The following is a 25,945-nucleotide window of genomic DNA, read 5'->3' as shown; positions in this document are numbered from 1 at the left end:
AAGTATATATTATATACTTACGGTGTTATTCATAAACGTCTGCTAAGTTAATCAGCTGATGATCGTCGTTTGTCCCTCTCTTATCTATGGCTTAACAATAGACTGGGACAAACGACGAAATTTATAAAACAAAGTCCCCCGCCGAGTCTGTCTGTTTGTGTTTGTGATAAACTTAAAAACTACTGAACGGATTTTCACTCGATTTTCACCTATGGATAGAGTGATTCTTGAGGAAGGTTTGTGTATACCTAATTTGTTAACCCGTGCGAAGCCGGGGCGGGTCGATAGTGTTTTGTTTATGTCTTCCCTATAAGTAAGTACTAAGCTAATAACGCTTTCCGCCTCCGCTTCAGCCCCTCTCTATAACCTACCCATGTGTACGAAATCATAACTCCACACGAGCGAATTGAAACCTAGATGCCAGCCGGGTTCCGTGACAGATGCGCTACCACTCGCAGGTCACAGTACAGTCAGCAGCAGAAGTTGCTAAGCGGGCGAGGTGTTCAAAATTACCTTGCCATGCTCTTATTTTCTTATCAATAAAGTCGCGTCAAGATCATTTTGAACACCTGGCACGCTTAGCAACTTGCAAGCTGACTGTACCTTGATCAGACCTAAGTTTTAAGTCACATGATTTTCTATGCAACTTAATAAACAACGACTATGACATACTGTGTATTACTGAGACATGGCTTAATGACTCTTTTTATTTTATAGCTCTGAATACTTCGATAACCGCTATGTGGTATTTAGATGTGACCGTGATCCCGGGGCTAGCGGGTGCCGTCGGGGTGGTGGTGTGGCTGTTGCGGTGCGCCGCGAGCTGTGCGCGTCTGAGCGAGCCGAGTGGCGTGCGCCGCCGCCGGCGGACGAGCTGTGGATCAGCTTGCCGCTCGCGGCGACCTCGCCGCGCGCCGGCTTTGGCTCGCGCGACTCGCTCGCTCCTACGCATCTACATATAATATGCACGTACATTCCGCACGGTGAAAACTACGACCGACAACTTAGCTCATTTTTATCTAGGGCTGAACAATTACTGTATACGCATTCTAACGATCTATGTCTTATACTAGGTGATTTTAACATTTCGAACGCAATTTGGTTTCGCGATGAAGATAATGACTCAATTGACATAAATACTAACAATGATTACCACAGCTCTCTATTAGCTGATTTTATGAGTTTATCCCTACTGTCTCAATATAACTTATCGTTTAATGCTAATGACAAATTATTGGACTTAGTGTTATGTAATAGATTCTGTAATGTGTTGACATGCGAGTTACCTCTGGTTTCTGAGGATCCTCACCATAAAGCCCTGGACATAGACTTATCCTTGTGTTTACCAACCTCACTTATGAATAATAAAATCAGTAAAAAAATGTTTTTTAAAGCCGACTTTGAAGCTATACGTTCCGGCCTGTCGACTGTTGATTGGTTAAACGTCTTTTCGTCTATGTCACTAGTCGAAGACATGACTACCTATTTTTATAATACTCTCAACGAACTTATAGAGAAACATGTTCCGTGTAAATTTATATCCAATAATAGTAATAAACTCCCCCCCTGGTTCACAAAGTCCCTTATTAAGTTAAATAAAGAAAAACAAAAAATGCATAAAAAATGGAAAATATACGGTAATAGAAAAGACTATCTAACCTATGCCACCTTAAGAAAGAGATTTAAAAAAATGGAACGTGATTGCTACAACAATTACATTGATTTTAGCGAGGAAAAAATAAATAAGCATCCTAAATACTTTTGGGCTTTTGTCAAAAATAAAACGATGAATAATGACATGCCTGACAAAATGTGTTACAAAAATAATTTTCTAACTGATGGTATTGATATATGCAACGCATTTAACCAATATTTTAATTCCGTGTTTATAGATAACAATTCAAATAGTATGTTAGACTTTTCAAGTACATCTCAAACAACCGTAGATATAGATTCCATTAATTTGCATAAAGATATAATCCTCCGAGAGTTGCGCGATGTTAATGTTCATAAAGGTGCTGGCCCAGATGGAATACATCCACTCTTAATCTCAAAATGTGCAGCTGAACTTGCTGAACCTATTACGTATATATTCCGTTTCTCTCTAAAGTCAGGAATATTTCCATGCATATGGAAATCCTCTTTAATAACACCCATACCCAAAACAACAGAGGGTAAGGCACATATTGACCAGTATAGACCGATCTCTAAACTGTGCGTACTAGGGAAGGTTTTTGAAAAAATCGTTACTACTGAATTATTTTCAGCATTGAAACACCACATATCTGAACATCAACATGGTTTCTTTAAATGTAGGAGTGTCGAATCCAACATGTTAACTTTTACAGACTTTATACTTCAAGCTATGGACAGAAACCAACAGGTGGACGTCGTGTACACCGACTTTTCAAAAGCTTTCGATAAAATTAATCATGATCTGCTCATAAACAAGCTTTTGAACGCCGGTGTGCACGGCAACCTTCTGAGATGGATCGACTCATATATACGTAACCGTAGTCAAGCCGTATGTGTTAAAGGGTACCGTTCTAATTTTCTTAGCGTGCCTTCTGGTATTCCTCAGGGATCCCATTTGGGGCCCCTTTTATTTACAATTTATATAAATGATATTGGCAAAACACTTAATAACTCCAATCACTTGTTATATGCTGACGACACGAAACTATTTAAAATAGTTACCTCAATCAAAGATTGTTGGGACTTGCAGGATGATCTTAGAACATTGTCGTCATACTGTTTACAAAATCAATTATTCTTAAATGCTGATAAGTGCTCTGTCATAAGTTATACCCGTAAAAAAAATCCAATAATATTCAACTATAACCTTTGTGATAATACACTTAAACGTGCTACTAATATTAGAGATTTAGGTATTATAATGGATGATAAGGTATCATTTAATGCACATATAGACAAAATAGTTAAAAGAGCATTTAGAAATTTAGGCCTCATCAATAGACTCAGTAAACCCTTTAAAACCAATAAAACAATAAAAATTCTTTACTTCTCGTTTGTAAGATCCATATTAGACTTCGGTAGTGTTGTATGGAGCCCTTACTTCCAGTGCCATAAATCTAGAATAGAAAAAGTCCAAAAAAAATTTATTAAAATACTCAACTATCGCAATTTTCGTATTAACTCAAGTTACCAGGAATCTCTACAACACTACCGACTTCTATCTTTAGAAAATAGACGCAATTTAACTGACGCGACAATTTTATTTAAAATTATAAATAATCTAATCGATTCTCCTACTTTGTTATCTAAAATAAGGCTCTCGTGTAGTAATCGTCCAGCTCGCTCCTCACGTAAAAAATATCTATTTTCACCTCTCCACTTTAAGAAAAAATATACAAAAAATTGTTTTCTCTCCCGTGCGCCTCAAATGTATAACAATAAATTTTTGCATATAAACCCCTTTAATGTATCCATTTCATCTTTTAAAAATAAAATATCTAATTGCTTATTACATCCCACGCAATAACTCTTGATAATTGGAACTCTGAATAATGTAAAACCTAAATGATATATCATAGATCATAAGGTATAGATCTTAAGAACCTTTGTTAATATTTACCATTTAATATTTCCTAGTCATTGTCATTTAAATTGTTAGCTGGATTTCGTCGACAACTTAACTGACAGGTTTCCAAAATATATTATATATATACATATACGTATACAAAGTAATAAATTGTCAGTTGTAATGTTGTGAGCCTGTCTGTTGGGTAGTACGATGGATCTCTCTCTACCACTCAGTATCAACTCCTATGTTTCTACAATAACGCTTGTAAATTTCGGCACTGTTTGTCTTCTCTGTAATCCATCCTTTGTATCTTTTGATGTAATGACTGTTTGTTGCCATAATAAAATAAAATAAAATAAAATAAAATAAAAATAAATAAAAAGTTCGGATTCTTTGAATATTGACATATCTATAAAAGAGTGTCATTCCCTACTAACGCTGATAAAATTCTCAACGTCTTACAAGTAAAAAGGTCTTTTGTGTTAAAATAATTATTTTTGTGTGTAATACTGTGACCACGACAATCCGAGACAAATTCTATCTATGTCACAAGCTTTACTCGCTGTACGGATATGATGGTCGTTCTTGTCTACGTGACAGCGTGATAAAACGGTGTCCGTCACTTTCTTTCCCACGGTGTTAAACAGTGACAGTTATTTTATCACGTGGATAAAGATGGATAAAGCTATCCATAATAGGCTGGCTGGTCTTGTTCAGATAGTTGATTCGTAATTTGTATCGAATGTAATGTTATTTTCCTCGGTTTGCTGTTCTTGGGTTGTGAGCTGTTTTCTTGATATAATTTATTAAGGGTTTGTCGCTTAGAAGTTTTCGAAACCTGTTATTTAGTACTTAGGGCATACTAAAAATTCCTGGACTGGCCACTTAGAAAAAATAAGTCGTCTCATATATCAGAATCCAGAAACTTTCAGTATGACCCACGCACGTACTAGCTTTTTCCTGGGATCTGCCGCTTATTTCAGATTGGACCATACTCGCGCCTTACGGAAACTCCATTCCGGGTTTTATTTTGGAGTATCCTTCTCCTAGATGGATTGCAAACCAATGCTAAGAGGACCACCTCCCCTGTGACGAAATAGCTTGCTTCGTTTGTGGACTTAGTCGCCTCGTACGACACCCTTATCCTATGTGAGGGTTGGCGCTATTCTAAAACCGGCCACCACACGGTCACGGTGACCGTCACGGTATGTTATAATTTATAGTAGAACGTGCTACAATATTTGAATATTTGGCGCCACTGCTGTTGTTATTTTATCTCTTGGGCAACAGGACAAAATAACAACACACAAAATGTTGATTCACCAACAGTAACACTTCCGCATTTATAAGAATAGCCCGTCCTACTTAAATATGTGTTTCCTCAAAATACATGTGTGTGTATAGTTTCCTCAAACACAACGGTGAGGTAATTCAGAGGGAAGATAAGGCGTAAACACTGCACCTCATTTCCGAAGCTCATTCTGAGGTTGCGCGCTGGGATTTATTCCGTACTTACTGAATTAACTTGCTAGTCTGGTGGTAAGCGGTTTTGAGCTAATAGTGTTACACGGAGAACAGAGATATTTATGTAAGCTTTTAGATTACGCTTGCTTTTCCTGTGAATGTATTTTACAGTAAATATGGTGTTAATTTACCGCCCAAGGGCGGGATTAAGGACAATACGTGCCTATGTCAAAAATTTAAAGGGCCATATTTACTGTAAAACGTTGTACAATACACGTTCGAAAAAGTAATTCGCAACTCGTGTCGATTTAAAACTTACTTTTCACACTTGTATCCTAATTGACCGAAGCGTAGCGAAGGTCTACGTTTTGACTCGGGCATTTTGCTTTTGTATGTCCGGATGTTCTCCTCTACAGGTCGCAATTCTTAACCGACTTTCGTGAAATTTTGTGACCGAATTCTATGACTAAATAAATTTTTTTTGTCGATCCGGTTTTTGGATTTTTTTCAAAATGGCGGAGTCGTAATAGCTCCCGCCTAAACAAATAGTCGTATCGGTATCATAAGTTTTTTCTTTTTGAGATATGTTTATAGATTAAATGGCCAAAAATGCAGAAAATTTGTATCGCTGGTTTTGGCGATATTTAGATATTTAGTTTTTATTTGAGAATGAGTAGCTAAATTTCGTCAGCTTTAGTAAGGACTATAATGGCGTATTTTGCAAACGTTCGCTTTTTTTGTTTGCATCGGCAGGTCCCTGGTTCCATCCCCAGTAATTGTATACTGCTACATAACTTTTTGTATTTTTTTTATACTTAAATTTCGTATAGTTGTTTTTATTTCATTTTTTTATTTTGAAAAAAAAAATGAAAGTTTCGTATTTTTTATTTATCAAGCACAGGTTAAGCGTATTCGTTTAATTTTTGTTAGTATCTTTATGTAGTTTTTAATTTTTGTTTATATTACATGTACTATACCTATATTTTAATTAATATTTTTGCCATACATTTATTCAGTTTTAAGCTCTGCTCGCGAGGTCTACAGCTCACAGAGCCACTAGTGTACTATTACGCCGCATTTTTGTAGCAGTGAAGTGTTCAGATAGTTATTATTGATGATGATGATGATGATCCTTCCGGCCGATTTCGGCCATGGCGACCACTTCGACTCCTAGTTTGCTCGGCGCTCGTGCGCCCGAAGATGATTGACGTAGCCGATCTTCGAGATATTATTATAACTCATTTCGTCGTGAGTGACTAGTCATAAATAAATATAGGGTGACTGCTATAGTTAATGGCCACTACACAGTAAGGCCTTTTCTAACAAATCAGAAATAGTGACTATATCAGTCACCAGTCACCCTATTACGTCCGAGTCAAAGTTGGAGTTTCTATAGTTAAAACAAAACACAGTCATCTTAAAAATGAACCCATCAAACTAACGTAGATTTATCTCAACTCTTCGTAATAAAATAAAATAAATCAACCAGGACTTTCTTTTACCTAAGGAAAAAGGTAAATTTCTAAACAGGGCTACAATTTCATTTGACCTAATATCGTTTTAAAGTCTTCGTCTATAAATACGGCCTCAGCAACGTATTTTCCAGGCTCTATATCACCCGGGCCCAGTCAACTCGATTAGGGCCCATCTGGCGTCTTTCGGTCCAATTTGTCTTGAACCTAGATTCCACTTAGATATTTATTCAGAAAAAAGTAGTTATTCTGATATAGGTACTTTAGAGATCGCGTTTGAGCGACAAGACCGCCTATTTTACCTTTGCTTGTGTTTTTGTTTTCTTTTATTGAGATGTGCCATAAAAAGAAAAGACAATACAAATATGTATTGTATTGTATACTTTATCTTTAGGATACTTTTCTTTCTCGTTTATACACTTTGTTAAAGTTTCAACTGGATAAAATAATAATCTAATGTTTTAGGGTTCCGTATATGGTCTTTAAAGTTAAATAAAAATAAGTAAGGTGCAAATTGTTAATAGAAAATGACTATAGTTTGGAAAGCCATGTCCGTCAGTAGAAAAGGCGCCAAACTCAAAAAATTAAGGCGCGAAGGGTTGTCCTATACAAAATTTGAGTTTCGCGCCTGTTACTACTGACAAAGTGGGTTTGCCAGAGTATATCTTTAACAACACAGAACTCTTACTAAACTTATTTGTCGCAACTTGCACAATAACTTTTAAAACTATTACCTCCATTGGCATGAATTAATATGTCGCCTTTTTACCAATTTACGATCAGTTTCAGTAAATTGTGTATAAATCTAGCCCAAAACAAACTACTAACCCCAATTACTCTTACTCGCTATCTAAGCACTGAATGGGACATAGGAAAATAACGAAATAGCTGGCAATCCCCGAGTAGAGGCGATCAAGACAACGGGCTGTGTTGCCAGCGCGGCCGAATGGAATTCTCCAGTGACCAGTGTAAATTGACATTCCGTAACAGAAAAATCAAAAAAACAAAATCAAATATCATTTACAGAATTGGGTCAAAATTATATTCGTTGTCTTGTTTCTGACCACTCTGTCACGTTTGCCTTTTATCAAATAAATAAAGAAGTTTGAGTGCTATTGCATGTCTTTCTAGCTGTAGATTATAATTCTCTTGAGAACATTTTCAAACTAAATTTCACCCCATCTAAGAAGCTCCACTCCGTCACATTTTTGGGGACAAAAAAGCAAGACAACGTATTGCGATGTATAAAAACTACATTTTTTCTGTTACAATGATAAAGATAAAGATAAATGATAGTTTATTTAAGCATATTACAATGCGCTTATGAACGTCAAATAAAGCTACACCGGCTCCAACCTCTGCCTCGAGAAGATTTAAATCCCCCCTCATTTGGAGGAGGGTATCTCAATACGGGGCCGGCAATGTAAGGATGGTTCCTAAATTTGATTGTATATTATACTTCACTGCTGAGTGACGTTAATTAATCCGTCAGTTTTTTTTTTTTTTTTTTTATGTTAAACTGATCGGCGATTGGCTCTAGACACACCTGATGGAAAGTGAGTGGAAGTTGTGGTTGGTGCAACTTTGGTAGTCGATGGCCCTTCTGGTTCTTTGTACTGACTTGCCTGAATTCACTAAGCGACTGGAAAGTCTCAGAGTCGTAGTCGTAGTGGCTATTACGAGTTAATAGTGGCGCCCAACGTGGGGCCGATTAAACTTGCCATTTTCTTCTTTAAGTCTTATGCTGTAGAGTTGATTTTGCAAGAACGTTATTTGGATCTAGTAATGTTCCTTAAGATGGTTAGATAAAGCCTCTGAAAATGGTTAGAAGCAGATATTTTTAGATTTAAATACAGCTCTTAGACTCCATTACACTCGTAAAAAGAAGTTAGAGAATCAATATGATTACTTTTTTTAGAAATTTATCTTTATGATAATAATATTCATGATCAGAGAAGAGATAACTTTAATAAAGGCTATCTTTTAAATCCAGCAACATCTATATGAACTCTGTTTTTTATACTCAGTATTGAAATCTTAAGCTTTAAAAAGAAAAAAGAAGAAATTGAATGCGACTTTGAAGCCATAAAAATGTAGTTTGTTAAAAGTTTCAACGAAAATAGTCTCAATTCACAGTTCAGATTTGTGAACGATATTTCGTGTAACAAACTGTTGAAACGACAAATGACGCCCAATAAAGCAATCTGTCATGTGTTGAATGTGTTTAAACAGTCCAAAATGCCGGCACAGGCTCGTCATTAATGCAACGCTGTGTTCATTAGTGCGACTTATCATTTGCTATTTTAAACCTTAATTCTAAAGAGCTTAAGTGCAAAATAGTTTGAGCTCAACTTACGTCCTTGGTCGTCGATGTTTGTACTATTTCTTAAAGAGCTTAAGAGTATAGTGTTTGTTTGGGAGATACGTCGTTCTGTAGTTTATTGGAAGAGGAAATAATTCAAAATCGCTGGCGACGCGACGGAACAATCGACTATAAATTAGCACCTCGCGGCGTTGTAGCCTGCAGTGGTATAGCTGCAGCGTTGTAGCCACACTGCAGTGGAGTCAAAGTGGGGGGATGTAGCGAATATTATTGAAATTGGCGTGGAGAAGCGGACTTGGTTATCAAATCAAATTTTATTATGAATAGGGTATTAATGTATTTAATTATTTGTTATAATCATAAATGGCAATGTTGCGCACTGTGCAGTTACAAAATAATTTCCTCTCTGTCAATGAAATCCCTGTAAAGTTAATTCGAGAAAAGGATGGTACGGCCGTGCCTCTTTGTTTTGCTCGACTTGGCGGGGGCACTGCCGTGCCCCCAGATTCCTAGGGAATACCTACATGCAAATCGATTGATTGTTTGATGTGACTCCCTTAAGCTAGGGTAACCGCTTCCTAGCAGGCAGAATGTATGCTTTTTTGCAACTGACGTAATATAATCATAGATCTTATTGTGATGTCTAATTGTCCACTCAATAAGTCTTTGACCTCCAGTAGATGGCATTCGCAGCGTACATTTTCGGAGATAATAACATTTCTAAAGAATGTTTCTAAAGTTAAACTAATTTGGATCTTAATGCCACTGACAAGTACGTTACCTTGAAAGTCTGTAAAAATTCAGTAAGTTCAATTCAATTCAATTCAAGTATCTCAAATTGCTTTCAACGATTGCAATCGAGTTTAAGTGCTTTATTTAAATCTAAAAATTCTTCAATACGGATTCTATACCATTTTCAGATCTATCTAGCCATCTTTATAAACATACCAGATTCAAACAACGTTCCTGCAAAATCATCTCTACAGCATAAGACATAAGTACGAAAATGGCATGTTTAATCAGCCACACGTTGGGCGCCACTATAAACTCGTAATAGCCACTACGACTTAAGGCTTCGTCACACAGGCGCGTTTTCCGGGCGGGGCGTGAGCGGGGCGCGCCGCTTTTACATATAAAACGCTCACGTCCCGCCCGGAAAACACGCCTGTGTGACGTGATGGAACCTTGACTTTCCAGTTGTTAGGCATGTCTGATGTCTGAGGCACAAACAAACCAGAATAAGGGCGATCTACCACAAAAGTTGTACCAACGACGGATTAATGTACGTCCCTCAGCAGTGATCTATAAGAGTTCCTATGTCCTATACTATACAATTTAGGAACCATCTTTACATTGTAATCTTTACATTGAGTTGGGTCCATTTCGTGATGCACACGTATTGATTTCTTCTTTTCTTGCAGCTGTTATTGTCTGTACATGTGCGTACATGTTTTGTGATTGTAATGAATAAAAAAAAATCTTATCTTAATAAAAAATGTATTTGTATCGACACTTGTGCCAGCGCCTGCCGGAAGTGCGTCGCAATGAGAGTCGTGAGTTCGTGACGCTTCCCACTTCCGCCGGAACCGGAGCCATGTTCCCGATCCGCCATTGAGGTGTTTGTTTCATGACAGATTCTTTGTTTTAAGCAATTCATATATGGTAAACAATTAATTGTCAAGAAAAATTAATGAAATGTTTTACCTGTCTGGATTTGCTTTCTTGAAAAACTCTGTTTACATGGGTATAAAATGACCCTTTTTTACTGGTATTAAGTGTGCTTTTGTGTGATCCCAAGCCCAAAACTTAGTTACAATCCGGTATAGGTACGTTGTTGTCAGATTTTGATACTGCCTGACCGAAGTTTCGATTTCGGTTTCGGCAGGTTTCGACAAAAAATGTTTCGGTCAAACATCTTTGACGAAAAATGCTGAATTTTTTTTTGTAGAGTCCGAACAAAGCTTCGGTGTCAGCAGATTTATACATAAAAATCCTGTACCGGCTGAACATTCGGTTTCGGCCGAATGTAGAGTATAACCGAACCTTTTGAATTAGCCAAAAACCCGGTTTCGGTCGGACACTAGTTCTTGGAAGCTGTCTTATTAAATACATTATTTTGTCCTCATCGTAGACTCGTCCCCAATAGTTCATCGACCTGGGTATATTTCCACGCTATCTATAAGGATGTAAAATCCTGTTTTCCACATCGTCGCACACCTGTTGGCCCGACTTATCATGAGGTATTGAACAAGGTAAACCTATCGTATAACTGAATCCTATCGTGTAGAAGCTACGTTCAAACATGACATATATTATCTCTATCTTGTTTGGTTATTGATTTGAAATTAGATCGGATATACATATCTAATAGACATAGATAAAAGGAAACGTCCTATTGAATATAAATTGCAATTCTGAATGATTCACGGTTAGTTTCAATAAAAAGCGGCCAAGTGCGAGTCGGACTCGCCCATGAAGGGTTCCGTATTTAGGGGATTTATGACGTATTAAAAAAAACTACTTACTAAAGTCTATTTTTTTATTCGGTAGACTGAAATGACAGTTAATAGTATGAAATGACATTTCATGTCCATACTATTAACTGTCATTTCAGTCTACCGAATAAAAAAATAGACTTTAGTTCTCGTTCAAACCAATTTTCGATGGAAGTTTGCATGGTAATGTACATCATATATATTTTTTAGTTTTATCATTCTCTTATTTTAGAAGTTACAGGGGGGGACACACATTTTACCACTTTGGAAGCGTACCCCACACGTATGGGTTTGATGAAAAAACGGTTTCACTTTTAGGACTAATGATAATATGACAAAAATACATTATGACTTAAAACTTTATGTGAAACAAAGGGACCCCGTTATGAAGATGTTGTTTACATATAAATAAGCACAAGCTATCCCATTTCGCGGTTGAACCGTCTCCTTGACCCAAGAGACGCCATCTTTCATTCCGTAAGTGCATCGCGACGGTAAGTGCAATGCGATACCAGAGTGCCTGTAACACTCACGTAATATTGGATACAAATATTTGACATTACTGGCTCAATTGAGGAGACAATAAGGCCAACAATTTGAGATAATACTCGTAAATCCGATCATTATTGAGTTAAGGGGCCCACTGATTAACAGTCCGCCGGACGGTATCGGCCTGTCAGTTGTTCGGAACTGTCAAATTTTTGTTCTAACTGACAGGCCGATACCGTCCGGCGGACTGTTAACCAGTGGGCCCCTTTACTTTGCCTTTGGACTAATGACAATTGATCAGGGAGTTCAAGGACATTGTACGGCGATACTGTTGCAATTAGAATTTAAACTTTATAGCTCATACTAGCAACCCGCCCTGGCTTCCCACGGGTTAACAAATTATACACTAGTGGCTCTGTGAGCTGTAGACCTCGCGAGCAGAGCTTAAAACTGAATAAATGTATGGCAAAAATATTTATTAAAATATAGGTATAGTACATGTAATATAAACAAAAAATTAAAAACTACATAAACCTACAAACAAAAATTAAACGAATACGCTTAACCCGCGCTTGATAAATAAAATAAAAATATATAAAAAACAACTATACGAAATTTAGGTATAAAAATAATAAAAATACAAAAAGTTATGTAGCAGTATACAATTTCTGGGGATGGAACCAGGGACCTCCCGATGCAAACAAAAAAAGCGAACGTTTGCAAAATACGCCATTATAGTTCTTAGTATAGCTACTCATTCTCAAGTAAAAACTAAATATCTAAATACCGCCAAAACCAGCGATACAAATTTTCTGAATTTTTGGCCATTTAATCTATAAACATATCTCAAAAAGAAAAGAACTCTTATGATACCGATACGACTATTTGTTTAAGCGGGAGCTATCACGACTCCGCCATTTTGAAAAATTTCCAAAATCCGGATCGACAAAAAAAAATTATTTAGTCATAGAATTCGATCACAAAATTTTACGAAAATCGGTTAAGAATTGCGACCTGTAGAGGAGAACATCCGGACATACAAAAGCAAAATGCCCGAGTCAAAACGTAGACCTTCGCTACGCTTCGGTCAATAAACCTTTCTCTTGAATCACTCTATCTATTAAAAAAACCGCATCAAAATCCGTTGCGTAGTTATAAAGATCTATGCAAATGCATACATAGGGACAGACACAGCGGGAAGCGACTTTGTTTTATACTATGTAGTGATAGTGATACAGCGTCTATACAAAAATTCTGATCTTACTATGTCAAAACTGGTTTAATTTTAACCTTACGGAAAAGTCTAGCTTCGTGCATCCTTCTCTTAAAATCATATTTCCCATTTCGCGAAATGAAATTGCAACAAAATACTATTATAAGTTATAAGAAAACGCAATCTTCTTATCAGTTAAGCTTATTAGTGCAACGTCACAGCGATGCTGGATGCTGGCTCACGAGCGTGAAAAAGTTACGCTTAAAGCCGCCACACATTGAGCGAGTAGCTGTCCCGTTCATGGATAGTTACTGGCTTTAGGAGTCACAAGGTTTTAGTCTGTCTCTTCTGTAGTTCACAGGAAAGTTATGCATAAACTGGCTTTAGGAGTCACAAGGTTTTAGTCTGTCTCTTCTGTAGTTCACAGGAAAGTTATGCATAATTGGTGAAACAAAAGTCCACAATTTAGCTTCAACTTTTCTACCCTACCTATGTATTATGATTGTTATAATAAATGCATTTTAAAATTTAGCCTAAAACTATATCGCCACTAAAAGTATATGCGGCACACACAATTTTTGGTGTCACTAAGCCTATTTACTTAGTTGCCGCGCACGCGCTCCGCTACGGATCGGACGCCTGCTCGCACTTGCGCCACCTAGCGCTCATATCTGTCATAATAGACGCGTTTTGTTAGAGAGTGAGAACCTTCTGTACCTAGTACTATTATTTATTCTGTGATATCGATAATAACAGGCTCCGTGTACAGGGCGCTTTATACTTCGCTGGGAACTAGCTTCGCGAAGTCTGATGCTGAAATGGTTATTTGTTATCTTTTTGTTGTCGTCCTACGTCGCTTGTGGACTTTAATAAAATATTTAATATTAGAGCATTGTGCTACTAACTACAATTTTAAACTCGCTGGTCTGTGACAGTTGACATGGCCGACAGCCATTAGGATTCTAATAAATGTGGAATACGCGTGCGTCCGTGAGGGACAAAACATAGGCAATGCAACACTGTGATTGGTCGAATTCATTTGTTGCCCACCATAATCCATACTAATTTATGGTGGGGAATAAAAAAAATGTGAGACTGTGACAAGGACAAACAATAATAGTGCTTTCGCTGCTACTCCTAAGATACATAAGACTATCCCTTTCGGTAATTTCCCCCCCTCCCTCATGCCTGATCCAGTTAGATTCATGCCGACAGCCAAGGGGTGGGAAGGGGCATAATTTTTCTTGGGGGGGGGGGGTCTCAGCTGCCCCATGCGCCTCCTTGTCGATACCCTTACTGACAGACATCACATTAAATCAAATACCTATATTTTGTCGAATTCAGGCGATAAACAAACCCTAGAAATTTGAGGAACAAACCAAAATAATAATCCCATTATATAGGATTTTCAAGCGAAGTTCATTTCAGTTATAATTATACTAGTGTTCTAATTCAACGTCAAACATATTTCAAACATATAGAAGCAGTTTCTGATCTAAGAGGGAAACAGTGAAATTAGTTTTCCGAATAACAGTTTAATATGCGGTGTAGAAATTCGATTCAATTTACAATTCACTGAATTCAAGTGTTGCAGTCAAAACCACAATTCCGGAAAACCTAGGTTTGACTTATCAAACTGCTTGCATCAGCGATCTTTTTTAATCAATTTTAAGAATGGCTAAAGTCGTGCCATAAATGACAAAGTGTGCCAATGTCATAATTCATGTGAAACTTCTTTGAAAATATGACATATTATGACACTCTCTCACTTTGTTCTGTTCAAGTCGGGGCAAAGTTGCGTAGACGGACCCTAAACGGGGCAGCTATGGCATTGCAAATTCATACAAAAGAAACAAGGTGTAAAAAATGGAGTAGGGATCCGTTTAATTTAAGGGCATATTCTGTATCGTATCGTGTTCTGATTTTAAGGAAAAAGTTGAAGAAAATTTTATTTGGCGTGAAAATTATTTTGACCTTTGGGAGGGTTGGCCAACTTGGATGACGTACCTTAGAAAAAAAGCACTTGCATGCAACCCCTCTGATGTTGTGTCCATGGGCGACGGGCGATACGTCTGCTTTTTGGTTTCCTATATTTAAAATAAATTAATAAATCTCGGGCTTTGCTTACAACATATGCACCCAACAGGAAAATAAACAAAGGTATATCCTGTTGGGTGTTACATTAAATTCTCTAGGTACACAATACGTAATGCACAAACTTCATTGGTTTAACTATAATATTCGAACATTTAGAAAACAATGGAAATGAGTATTTATAAATTATTTACCTTTCGACGCTAAGCGCGAAAAACTGAAAACGCTCCCATTAATTACCACTACGTGGCTGGTTTCATTTTATTTATTTATTTGAAAAATGTTTACATGACCTTACAGATAGATCCAATGCGCCATGATACTTAACATTAAGATACCAAACAGGTACATATAACTATTACAAATAACAATCATTGAAAAATATTATTATTCAAATTGAAATTCTTTTTTTTTATTTCAGACATAATATCGTCCATATCATTGGTTAGTAACAAAAATCAAAACAAAACAAAGCAATTAAAAATAATGTTAGTATTACTTACGGCTAAAATACAAACTAATAACTAAACATAACTTACAACTGCGTAGTCTAGTCTACGTAGTTATTATACGCGGGAAATCGTATTAAACGTCGTCATATTAAGCGGGTAATGTCTGTGTTTTGTCAGGGTCAATTAACATATTATGCAACATTAGGATCGGCAACGGGCATGTAACATCTCTGGAGTTGCAAGCGTCCATATTAGGCTACGGTGACTGCTTACTATCAGGCGAGCCGTATGCTTGTTTGCCACCGACGTGATATAAAAAAATGTAACGCAATAACGCCACAAGACGTCCAGAAAATAATTAAATATGTTGCTTTATGTGTTATCTGTCGCGGCATCACCGAATGGGCCCTACGGAAGACCAGCGCTGGCTTTATAGCTAGCATTATGCTGAGTTACATTGGGTTCATTTCGTGATGCACACTTATTGATTTTTTATTTTCTTGCTGTCGTTGTTGTCTGTACATGTCCGTACATGTTTTGTGATCGTCACGAATAAAAATCTTTTATCTAAGATCTTATCTTATGTAAACATCGAATGCCCCGGACAAACGTCCAGAATTCCAGATTCAACCAATCGCCACAGGCTTAGCTGTTTCAGGTTCGTGCTAACATCTGTTCCTAACTGAAACTTGGCTTAGTGCTTTTGAACTGGCCTGTGCTCGAATTAATGGATCAGTTAAATTTTGAAGCGTGAGTGGCTCGTAATCTAGCCGGACTGATATTCGGGTTTGAATTGTGGCATTTTATGCACTGGTGGCCTAGGGGCAAGAGCGTGCGACTTTCAATCCGGTCGCGGGTTCAAACCCCGGCTCGTATCGTACGTACTCGATAAAATAAGTAATAATCATTGAAATTCACCACCATTTCCTCATTAAATTTAACCGAATATTTATTTATTTATTTGTAACCGTATCACCGTATTTTAATTACCGGTAAGTAAAACAAAAACTCGTGAATGTATTCGCAAAACAAAGGACTGTCGTGATATCGCAGGAAGAATATTCTCGGTTACAATATTTTCACACCGAATGGACTACTTTTTCCATTTTCAAGTTTGTATTGAAGCTCGATTTTTTTAAATGTTTCACTCGGGGCTACTTGAAAAAAAAAACTATTAAAATCCGGGAGTATTGAAAACATATGTGCCATTCTAAACCATTTATTGTCGGTTGTGAATAAGGCGCTATTTCCATATAGCTTCAATTTGAAATCAACCTTATCGACAACCGACATTAGTGGTTTAGCTTGTGTCTGTCAGCAAGATCTAAGTATTTACAAAACTGTGAGAAAATCTCATATTTTGTACGACCTGCACATTTTATGTAAAACATTACTACTACTACAATCCTTAGCAGTAAAGGAAATCTCACACCCAGCCGGGTTACCGGTATCCAGTTGCCAAGTAATTACATCTTTAGTTCCGGTAATTTTAGCTCTCGACCGCTCGAGCGGGTATTATGTGCCTTATTAAAACTAAAGCTGCCTGCAATGGGCTCTTGTTGCAAAATTAGGGTCTGCCCAATGTACTATTATAACTATAACTTTCGTATCTTCACCTTCATTGCTATCATCATCATTTATAGCATCATCTAGTGTCACATAGTTCATGAGAACTATAAAAAAAAACACATTCCTTACCGTAAACATCGCGGGGACGGGACCTGATTTTTTTATGTATAAAAAACCTACTTAGGTACCTAGTTTTCCTAAGGATTAAAATTAACTTCTTAGAATTAAGCATGATGTTCATATTGGTAACTTTAAGAGGTATAATATTGAATTAATCTCAACAAACACGATTAGTACTATTTTTTTCAAAATTTTACTACATACCTATACCTACCTGACTATGCCCTTTTCTGCAACGCTTTTTCTAATACCTACTGGAGAAAAAACTTAGAAAATAATAGACATAATTTTGTGATGGGTTGGAGAAAGTTGGGTTTTCGGTTTTTAGGTTCTATGTTAATTTATTTTTGACATAGTGTAAGATTCATTAAAATTACCAATTTTAGTACGTTTAAAAGTAACGTTATTGATAGTTGACCTTTGTAAAGAGTAGGTAGTTTGAAAAAAGAATAAAAGGACTGGCATGGCGGTTAACGGGCATTCGGTTACGGGCAGAGGTGACGGGAGGACGATTGTGAAGTGAGGATTGGAGATTAAACTGTAACGGAATATTGTGATCAAGAAATATATTGTTGTTAAGTATGTAAAAAGGAATTTTTATTACATAACGCTTGGCGGACGGGTCTCTTTGGTTGTTGAGCCGTGCTAGCGAACGGTTGTTATAAGACGAGATTATTGTGAATTGGAACAAGACAAGAAAATAAATGGATATACATCTTCAAGGGTGTTGTTTCTTTTACAATAGTAAAAATGTTTTTAGTTAGCTTGAGTAAAGCGTATGCAGATTTTAGTCTTGGGTGTTGTATATTTTCGTCATTTAAGCTAATATTTTTACCAACACCCATACTTACAGAAACGACAGCAACAAAACTGTCATAAAACCCGGCTTACACCCGAAGGGTCAACGCATCTTTCTTTCCTAAATAAAACAATCCTACATATTCCCTTACCGTTAATTCAAACTAAAGTGTACTTTAACTCAACGGCGTAACGGTTAGAACAAGTGAATACTATATTTGGTGCGTTGGTCGTCAATCTGAGCCCGTTCATTTCATTCGTTCACATTCATTCGTTCATAGCTCTGTTGAATAAAAGATGGCCGGACAGCTAACGAGGTGAGAGAGCCAGTGCGGGTATAAATAGACGTTGGAAGGTTCATGCGGATTTACAAGTTCCGTTATGTTGGCCACACTGCAAATGTGTCGATTATTGGTTAGAAACTTACGTTTTTATTAGTCGTTTGGTTGGTCAAACCAAAATGTCACGAACTAGGAACAAAAAAAAGACTGATACTCTTTTCTTTTGGGTGCTAATACTAGTATAAGACAAAAATAGTATGATTCTGTCTATGTTTGAAATGAGACAGTCCTTTGACACACTATAGTTGCTATCATAGAATTTCTTAATAAGACCTTTTTTTAAGGTAAAAGCTCTTTTTCGAAACATAATAATGTCTGAAAAGTAGACTTATAGCCATATTCGAACTTTAAGATACGTCAAATATTAGATACATATAGAAACGATATGGATCGGATATGTCAGTGTCAAACAAGTGTCAAAAGGAAGAGACGTCACTTTTAATACTTGTTCGACACTGACATATCCGATCCATATCGTTTTTATATCTAATATTTGACGTATCTTAAAGTTCGAATATGGCTGTTAGAGAGAGAAAAGTACCAATACGAGTAATAATTACTAATCAATAAATATGTAGTAATAAAAAACTAATAGTAATTTACTAAGCAGCTATAATGAAACTACATACATAGTAAGTCTTGTCACTTCTATTTGGCGTAAAAGCTGCCATTTCAACTAATTCGCTGGACATTAAAAACGCCATCTGTGTTTACGAGGGCATCAAATTTTATTGGCTGTTTACGTCGTGCCTACGTCCGCACAATGTTCCTAACTTTTTTTCTAATTGTCAGTTGTAAATTTATAAATAAAGGATGGTTTACAATTTTAGTTGAGTGGACTTATACTCGTAATCAGTATGGAAGTAAAAAACTCTTAATTCACCTCTATAACTTTCTAAAACCACAATATTTAATAGACCTATTAATTAAACGAAACACCTACAAAACCCAATCATACTAAAGTCAAACTTCATAATTCAATTTCGCTCATAGACTATAAACCAAAATGGCGGCCATTCTGGCCACAAACAATTATCGGAAATCGAGAAAAAAGTAATAGCCGTTCAAATCGGTAACCGGGTGTAAATCAATCACCTTGTTCGAAATTTAAATCAGTGCCCGCGACAGATGGGATTGCATTTGCAATATTTCAATGGTGCCAACATAAAAATTTCTTTGGTTTTCCCGCGTTTTTGGAATACGTATTTTACCCCCGAGTTAAACGCAAAATTTTTCACCAACGCGAAGAAAATATTATCTGTAAGATATCAAACAAAATCAAATCCATCTGTAAAAAATAGTTTTAATGTGTTAATTTACAACTTAACTAAACGAAAATTTTCAAAGCTTTCTTACAGTGTACCTTTGTTGTTCAACTTGATTTACGTATAAATTCGACGTCAGATATATCTTCTCAGTTTTCCACCTTATTCCAAAGCAATAAGGCGAAAATTGTATACGTATTTTTGACGTCAAATGTACAACTACAACTCGTATTAAATTCGACGTCAGTTCACAACCTTGCACCTTATTCCAAAACAATAAGGCGAAAGTTGTATACATGTTTTTGACGTCAAATCTACAACTTGGTATTTTGTTCGTGCTCTCATACTCGCCTCGCACATTATGCTATAAGCAAATTAAGTCTGTTTGAGCTTGTTTGCTTATTTAAACTTTATTAGAAATAACTGTGTTTCAATATTTTATACTTAATCAAACTAGTATTTAGAAAGTTAATTTTCATATTTAATACAATTGTAGTTAGAGCGTGTTATTTTTAAGTATCAACTTATTCATTTTCCATACTGATTTTTAACGTTGAGATTTTTAACATGTTGTTCCCGTAGTTTTTCGTTGAAATATTCGTATCTAATAATAAGCACTTGCTTTTCTATACTCTCATCAAAATTATGTAAAGTAAAAATAATTTATGAGTTAGGTTCTAATATATCAGCTCACATACGTACTGCTAGCGACTGGAGCGAACGGCACTCGTCAGATACAACGTAGCATCTATACTTATATTAATAGCGTATCGGTTAATGTAGGAAATCTTAGAAATTCCGGATTTATCCCATTTACGAAATAATCCCAATATACTTTATTGTCTTTCTTTACAATCTCAAAGTCCATCTTACGTTGAATTAATTACTAAACAATACATCTTCTGGTTGACGAAATATAAAGTGAGCTGATCTCTCGAACAAGTTTGAACAAGATCGGCCCACTTTATATTTCGTCAACTTTACAAGCACTCGATACTTTCCCAATATAATAACTTCCTAAGACAATATCCGGGATATGAGTTACATTTCACCCTCGTGCCGAAAACTGTCAGTTGATGGATATTTGACGTCTTGGATGGTAGTTTACATTTTGTATTCATTATGAACTTTGTGTTTGAGAGGCAGTTTGAAAGCAGAGATTTTTCACGCGATCTCATTCAAATTGATATCAAAAGTGAGATCACTGCTTTTCAGTGCCAATTGAGTTTCTCGTTTATTCAATTATCAACTTGTCAGCGATCAAAATCACGATGAAAACCGGAATTATGCCAAGCGTCATTGAAGGATTGAATTTGGAATTAATATTTGCTTTTGTAACAAGGTATAACCCACAGTACCTCCTGGATTTCGGCAGCTTTTTGTATTTTACCTATAAATATAAGGTATAATATATTTTTAGTAAACATTATTGATTAATTCCTTTTTTTATTGCGGAAAGTAACTATACTACACCGACATGTACAGTCAGCAGCAGAAGTTGCTAAGCGGGTGTGGTGTTCAAAATTACCTTGACACGCTCTTATTCTCTAAACGTAAACAATAAAGTCGCGTCAAGATAATTTCGAACACCTGGCCCGCTTAGCAACTTCTGCTGCTGACTGTACCTCTATGTACAAAGTCTCATTCCAAAGGCCAGAGTATTAAAGGAGAAATAACTGATTTACGATTTAATATTTCGGAACAGCCTGTATGTATGTCGATACACGGTAATTAAAGAGTATATCGTATCATTAGTGTCTTTAATCTTATCGTCATCAACGACTGATACAGTGTGCTCCTATTTATTGATGATCTATAATCTATTTGAATTGATTTAACTTTTGAAATATATTTTTTCACTTTCATTTAATGCAATACTTTACCATATTTTAACACTCCTTAGAAGGTACTCTATTCGGGATCTCGGTCGATGTCCAGAGACCAGAGAGTAGAGACACGTTATTAACTCACATTTATAGACGGGTCTATCGCGAAATTTATCAGTTAGCCGCGACCACACGACCAGTAAAACCTGTGTCGAACCGTCGGTAAATAAAGGTAATAAAATAAATTTAGCGATAGACCCATCTATAAATGTGGGTTAAATATGTTAAAAACGCTTTAAATATTATAGACGTGTTCGTTGTATAAAACTTATAGAGTTTAAGCGTAAGCATCGTTCTAAAGCTGGGTTATTTGTTGCAGGGGACACAATATGTCCGTCTACCATGTTCCAGTGTCCCGAGGGGACCTGCATCGAGCGGTCGAGGGTCTGCAATTATCAGAAAGACTGCGAGAAGGGCGAAGATGAGTTCCAGCAGTGCCGTGAGTATTCTATCATCCTCGTTCCTCGCGTTGTCTATATTGCCACGGCTCATGGGAGCCTGGGGTTCGATTGACCATTAATCCCAAGAACAGACATACAGACAGACAGACCCACGAGTGATCCTATAAAGGTTCCGTTTTTTTCTTTTGATGTAGAACCCTAAAAGTTCACGACCTCAACAATTACGAGTACCTATGATTTCGCTGGTAAAAACAAGATACGATCTTCAATCGATAAAAGTAACTAGAATAACTTGCAAGAGTTGCAAGTCCGATTCCGTTAGAAACACGTGTCCCATGTCCTGGGACGGTGCAGTCACGTGTCCCGGTAATGTCCCGTTTTATCGTCCCATGCCTGTACGTGTCCGGGACCTGTTGAGTTCGTGTAACGATTGTGGGAGTGATTGTGCAATGTGCAGTGTTTTTAGGACAAGAACGCGGTGGCACGATCTTGTTTGAATAAAAGAATGAGAAACTGTTTTTCATTCACTTAAATACAGTGCTTCGTTTAGGTGTACCCAATATATTATATAATATTGGTGCGAGCGAAATACACTATAACTTCCAGTGTACCTATTATGTAGTGTCGAAACCAAAACTTCTTCTAAAGTTTTCTTTTGATGGACCGCTTTAGTAGAAGGAAACGTAAGAAAGACAGTTTTACAATACAATAGGTAAATTATAAATATTATAGAGACAAATGCTATAAGGGACATTCTTATACAAATTGACTAAGTCCCACGGTAAGCTCAAGAGGGCCTGTGTTGTGGGTACTCAGACAACGATATATATAATATACAAACACTTAGATAGGAACATACTCAGAAAACATCCCTGACTCAGGAACAAAATATCTGTGGTCACATGACACAAATAAATGCCCTTACCAGGAGTCGAACCCAGGACCATCGGCCTCATAGGCAGGTTCACTACCCACTAGGCCAGACCGGTCGTCAAAATACAATACAGTACAATATCTTTATTTCAGTTCTAATTTTACGTGTATTTCGTTTTAGAACAGAAAGAACAGAAACGTTTCAGAAAACACATGTTATCTGCTACATTCGTAGCGCTTAGCTCGCCTATAAGGCTATGATATAATACCAACCATCAAAACAGCAAAAACGTTCCGCCTACTTAAATTAAGTTAAATGACAATTGAATGACACTGGCAGTTGTAAATTGTAATGCCATTCCCTAATTTCCATGTCACGTTGATTGAATCACGCGTTGACGATTACGCAATAACGCGTAATTATTCCCGCAAATCCCCGGGAATAGTGGGAATTCCCGGGAATTCCCGGATTGCGGCCGCTAGTTAATGTGACGCTATTAATTCGAGTCACATCCCGCCATTTGCAATTAAAGTTCCATTTGAATATTATTTATGAGATTAATAAAAATTAATGTAATATAACACGACCGTTAGGGGAGACTGGGTAAAATGGATTCTCGGGAGATTTGATCCTTTGATAGGTAATTTAAAGATACATACAATGTCAGAGCTAGATTAAAATTGAATTAATTGTATATTGATGTGAAAGTTGCGGACGTTTTCCTAAAAGTGGGAAGAACTCTCGGAAACTATATAAATGATTGTAGAACTATTATAATCCTACATTGCAAAACCACAGAGCTTTCCATTTAATTACTTACTCTAATAGCAAACTTGTTAAAAGCTCAGTTTAGAACTCGATTGCAAAGCTAAAGGCAGTTGCAGTACGAATGCATTACAAATGTGCTAAGGCGAACATTAGTTGCTAGTGCCATAGAGAAATATAGTCAACATAGTGCTCACTCCATACATCAGTTTTGGTACCAAAACGCCTATTTTCGTAGTCGACATCTAGTATCGAGTAGCGGAATTATTAGTATCGCTACTTTTGATACTACGCTGCCCTCCTAAGCTAAAAAGCGGTATTTTCATATAGTTTTCTTTGATAATACGGCCTTTTAGCTTAGGAGGGAAGTACGCATCTATACCAAAGTGTCTCCGCTGAAATATAGCAGTATAATTTCAGTATAAAATAGCTAGTGATATAGCCAAGGAATCTGACGAGTAAAAATTTTAAAAATCATTTTTCTGATCTCGAATCAGTCACCTGCAATAATATGTTACTCTTCGAAAGCCGCTAAAATATGTGACACGCTCTTATGGCTCTACAAATAAGATAGTGTCAGATATTTTTGCGGCCTTCGTTTTGTAACATATTATTGCACGTGTGACTGTACATTCAATAATATGTTACTGGATGTTCCTTTATTTTCCAAGAAATTATATGACTGAAGTAAGTTTCTCAATGCAGAGTCTAGGTCTAGTCGCTAGACGAACATGAATACTACGAGAATAACACAGTGCTGCGGTTGACCATCAGAAGTTGTGGACTTGGCTCTAACTTTACGAATATTATGCATGTTGGCAAACGTAAACGAACTTTGCTTGGAACTAATAACCAAATGCATAAATAAATACGTTTGCTTCCTAAAGTTACTATAGTATGTATTAAAGTTTCCATTAACACTGCTATAGCATTTTATGAGAAAACATGGTTGGGGGTTAAATCTCTCAAGGTGGTGAAAAAGAGGTTGAGATTTTGTATGGAGAACAAACATTTTTGTGAGTGCGGGGCTTGAATCTTTGTACAAAGGCATATTATTAGAATACAAGAAAAGTAATTTCAGCGTTTTATAAAAATAATCCTATAAAAGAGTTAAAAAGGGGTTGAAAATTTGTATGGGGTTCAAATTTTATTTTAAGCTAGGAACTTGAAACTTCGTATAAAGGTATTTAATTAAAAGAGAAGAAAACTAATTTCAGCGTTTTTGAAAATTCATCCCTCAAGGTGGTGAAAAAGGGTTGAGAGTATGCATCGGGCGCGATTTTTTTTTAAATAGTGGACTTGAAAATCTTCTAAGGGCCACGCAAGAGGGATTCTATCGAGATTTTTTTTTTCAGTTAGGGCCTTGAAACTTCATGAGTAGGTAGTTTGTGACAGACAAATCTCGTGCTTTGTATAATTATTAACAAATTATTAACAGTCCCTACTGCTATCTTCTTTAGGTGGTCGCCGACATCCGTTAGGGCATGGCAATTAAAGAAGAAGAAGAAGACTACTATATTTTGCCGCATTAATGCTCTATGCTCATGTAGAATATATTACCACCAACATACAAATCCACGCGGACGAAGTCGCTGGCAACAGCTAGTACGACATACGACCGACCTGGAAGTTTGTACATAGAGTAGTAGTAAACTCTTTATTGTACAAAAGATATATTAAAAATAACATAAAATTAGTAAGAAGTACAAAGGCGAACCCCTTTGAGGGATCTCTTCCAGTTAACCTTTGAGTAGATGAGATGAGATGAGATGATTGTCTTGGTGATTGGCGCGTATCTCACGCAGGATTTTCACTTCCATTTCTCATGCACCAATCAGCGTGACCGATCTTCAAGGTCGTATCAAATTAAGATCGTAACAAGTTGTTAAATCCGAATCGCGCTCTCTGTTTGTTCTTACCCGAGGAAAACTATAATTACGCCTAAAAATTTGTTATACAGGGTGCTTCCTGTAACAGGACCAATAAATTAAACTAAAGGCTGTACTCCTCAAACTGACCAACATTTGTTCAGCAATTTTTAAAAATTATGAATCCTTTAGACTTCCTCTTTTTCATACAAAACAAATATTGCCTTCAATGTACGCTGACATCAGTGTGTTTGACGTTGCTTGTCACGCTTTAAACATAACAAAATTTGCATGCGTCTTAGAATAAACTTTAAAGTGTAATAAAAATCAAAACATGTGTTATTTTCAAAAGTTGCTGAACAAATGTTGGTCAGTTTGAGGAGTACTGCGTACAGTTTAATTTATTGCTCCTGTTACAGGAAACACCCTGTATAGGTACCTAATAGTTACGATAACTGGACCACAGATCAATTTGCAGAGTCCGAATGCCGCTCTAGGTACATTAGTCTGTC

The 25,945-nt window shown here is 36.7% G+C and overlaps 1 protein-coding gene across 1 annotated transcript in view; it reads left to right on the top strand.

The window, feature by feature from the left end:
* LOC134652015 (low-density lipoprotein receptor-related protein 2) overlaps window positions 1-25,945 on the top strand; it is a 421,270-nt gene that overhangs the window by 318,453 nt on the left and 76,872 nt on the right. The window contains exon 3 of the mRNA XM_063507168.1: window positions 21,845-21,964. Within this exon, the coding sequence (XP_063363238.1) occupies window positions 21,845-21,964 (120 nt within the window). The remainder of the gene's footprint in view (window positions 1-21,844; window positions 21,965-25,945) is intronic.

The sequence above is a fragment of the Cydia amplana genome, chromosome 11, assembly GCF_948474715.1.
Source record: "Cydia amplana chromosome 11, ilCydAmpl1.1, whole genome shotgun sequence".
NCBI lineage: Eukaryota > Metazoa > Arthropoda > Insecta > Lepidoptera > Tortricidae > Cydia > Cydia amplana.
The sequence above is the reverse complement of the archived record's forward strand: the minus strand, read 5'-3'. Positions and strand labels throughout refer to the sequence as shown.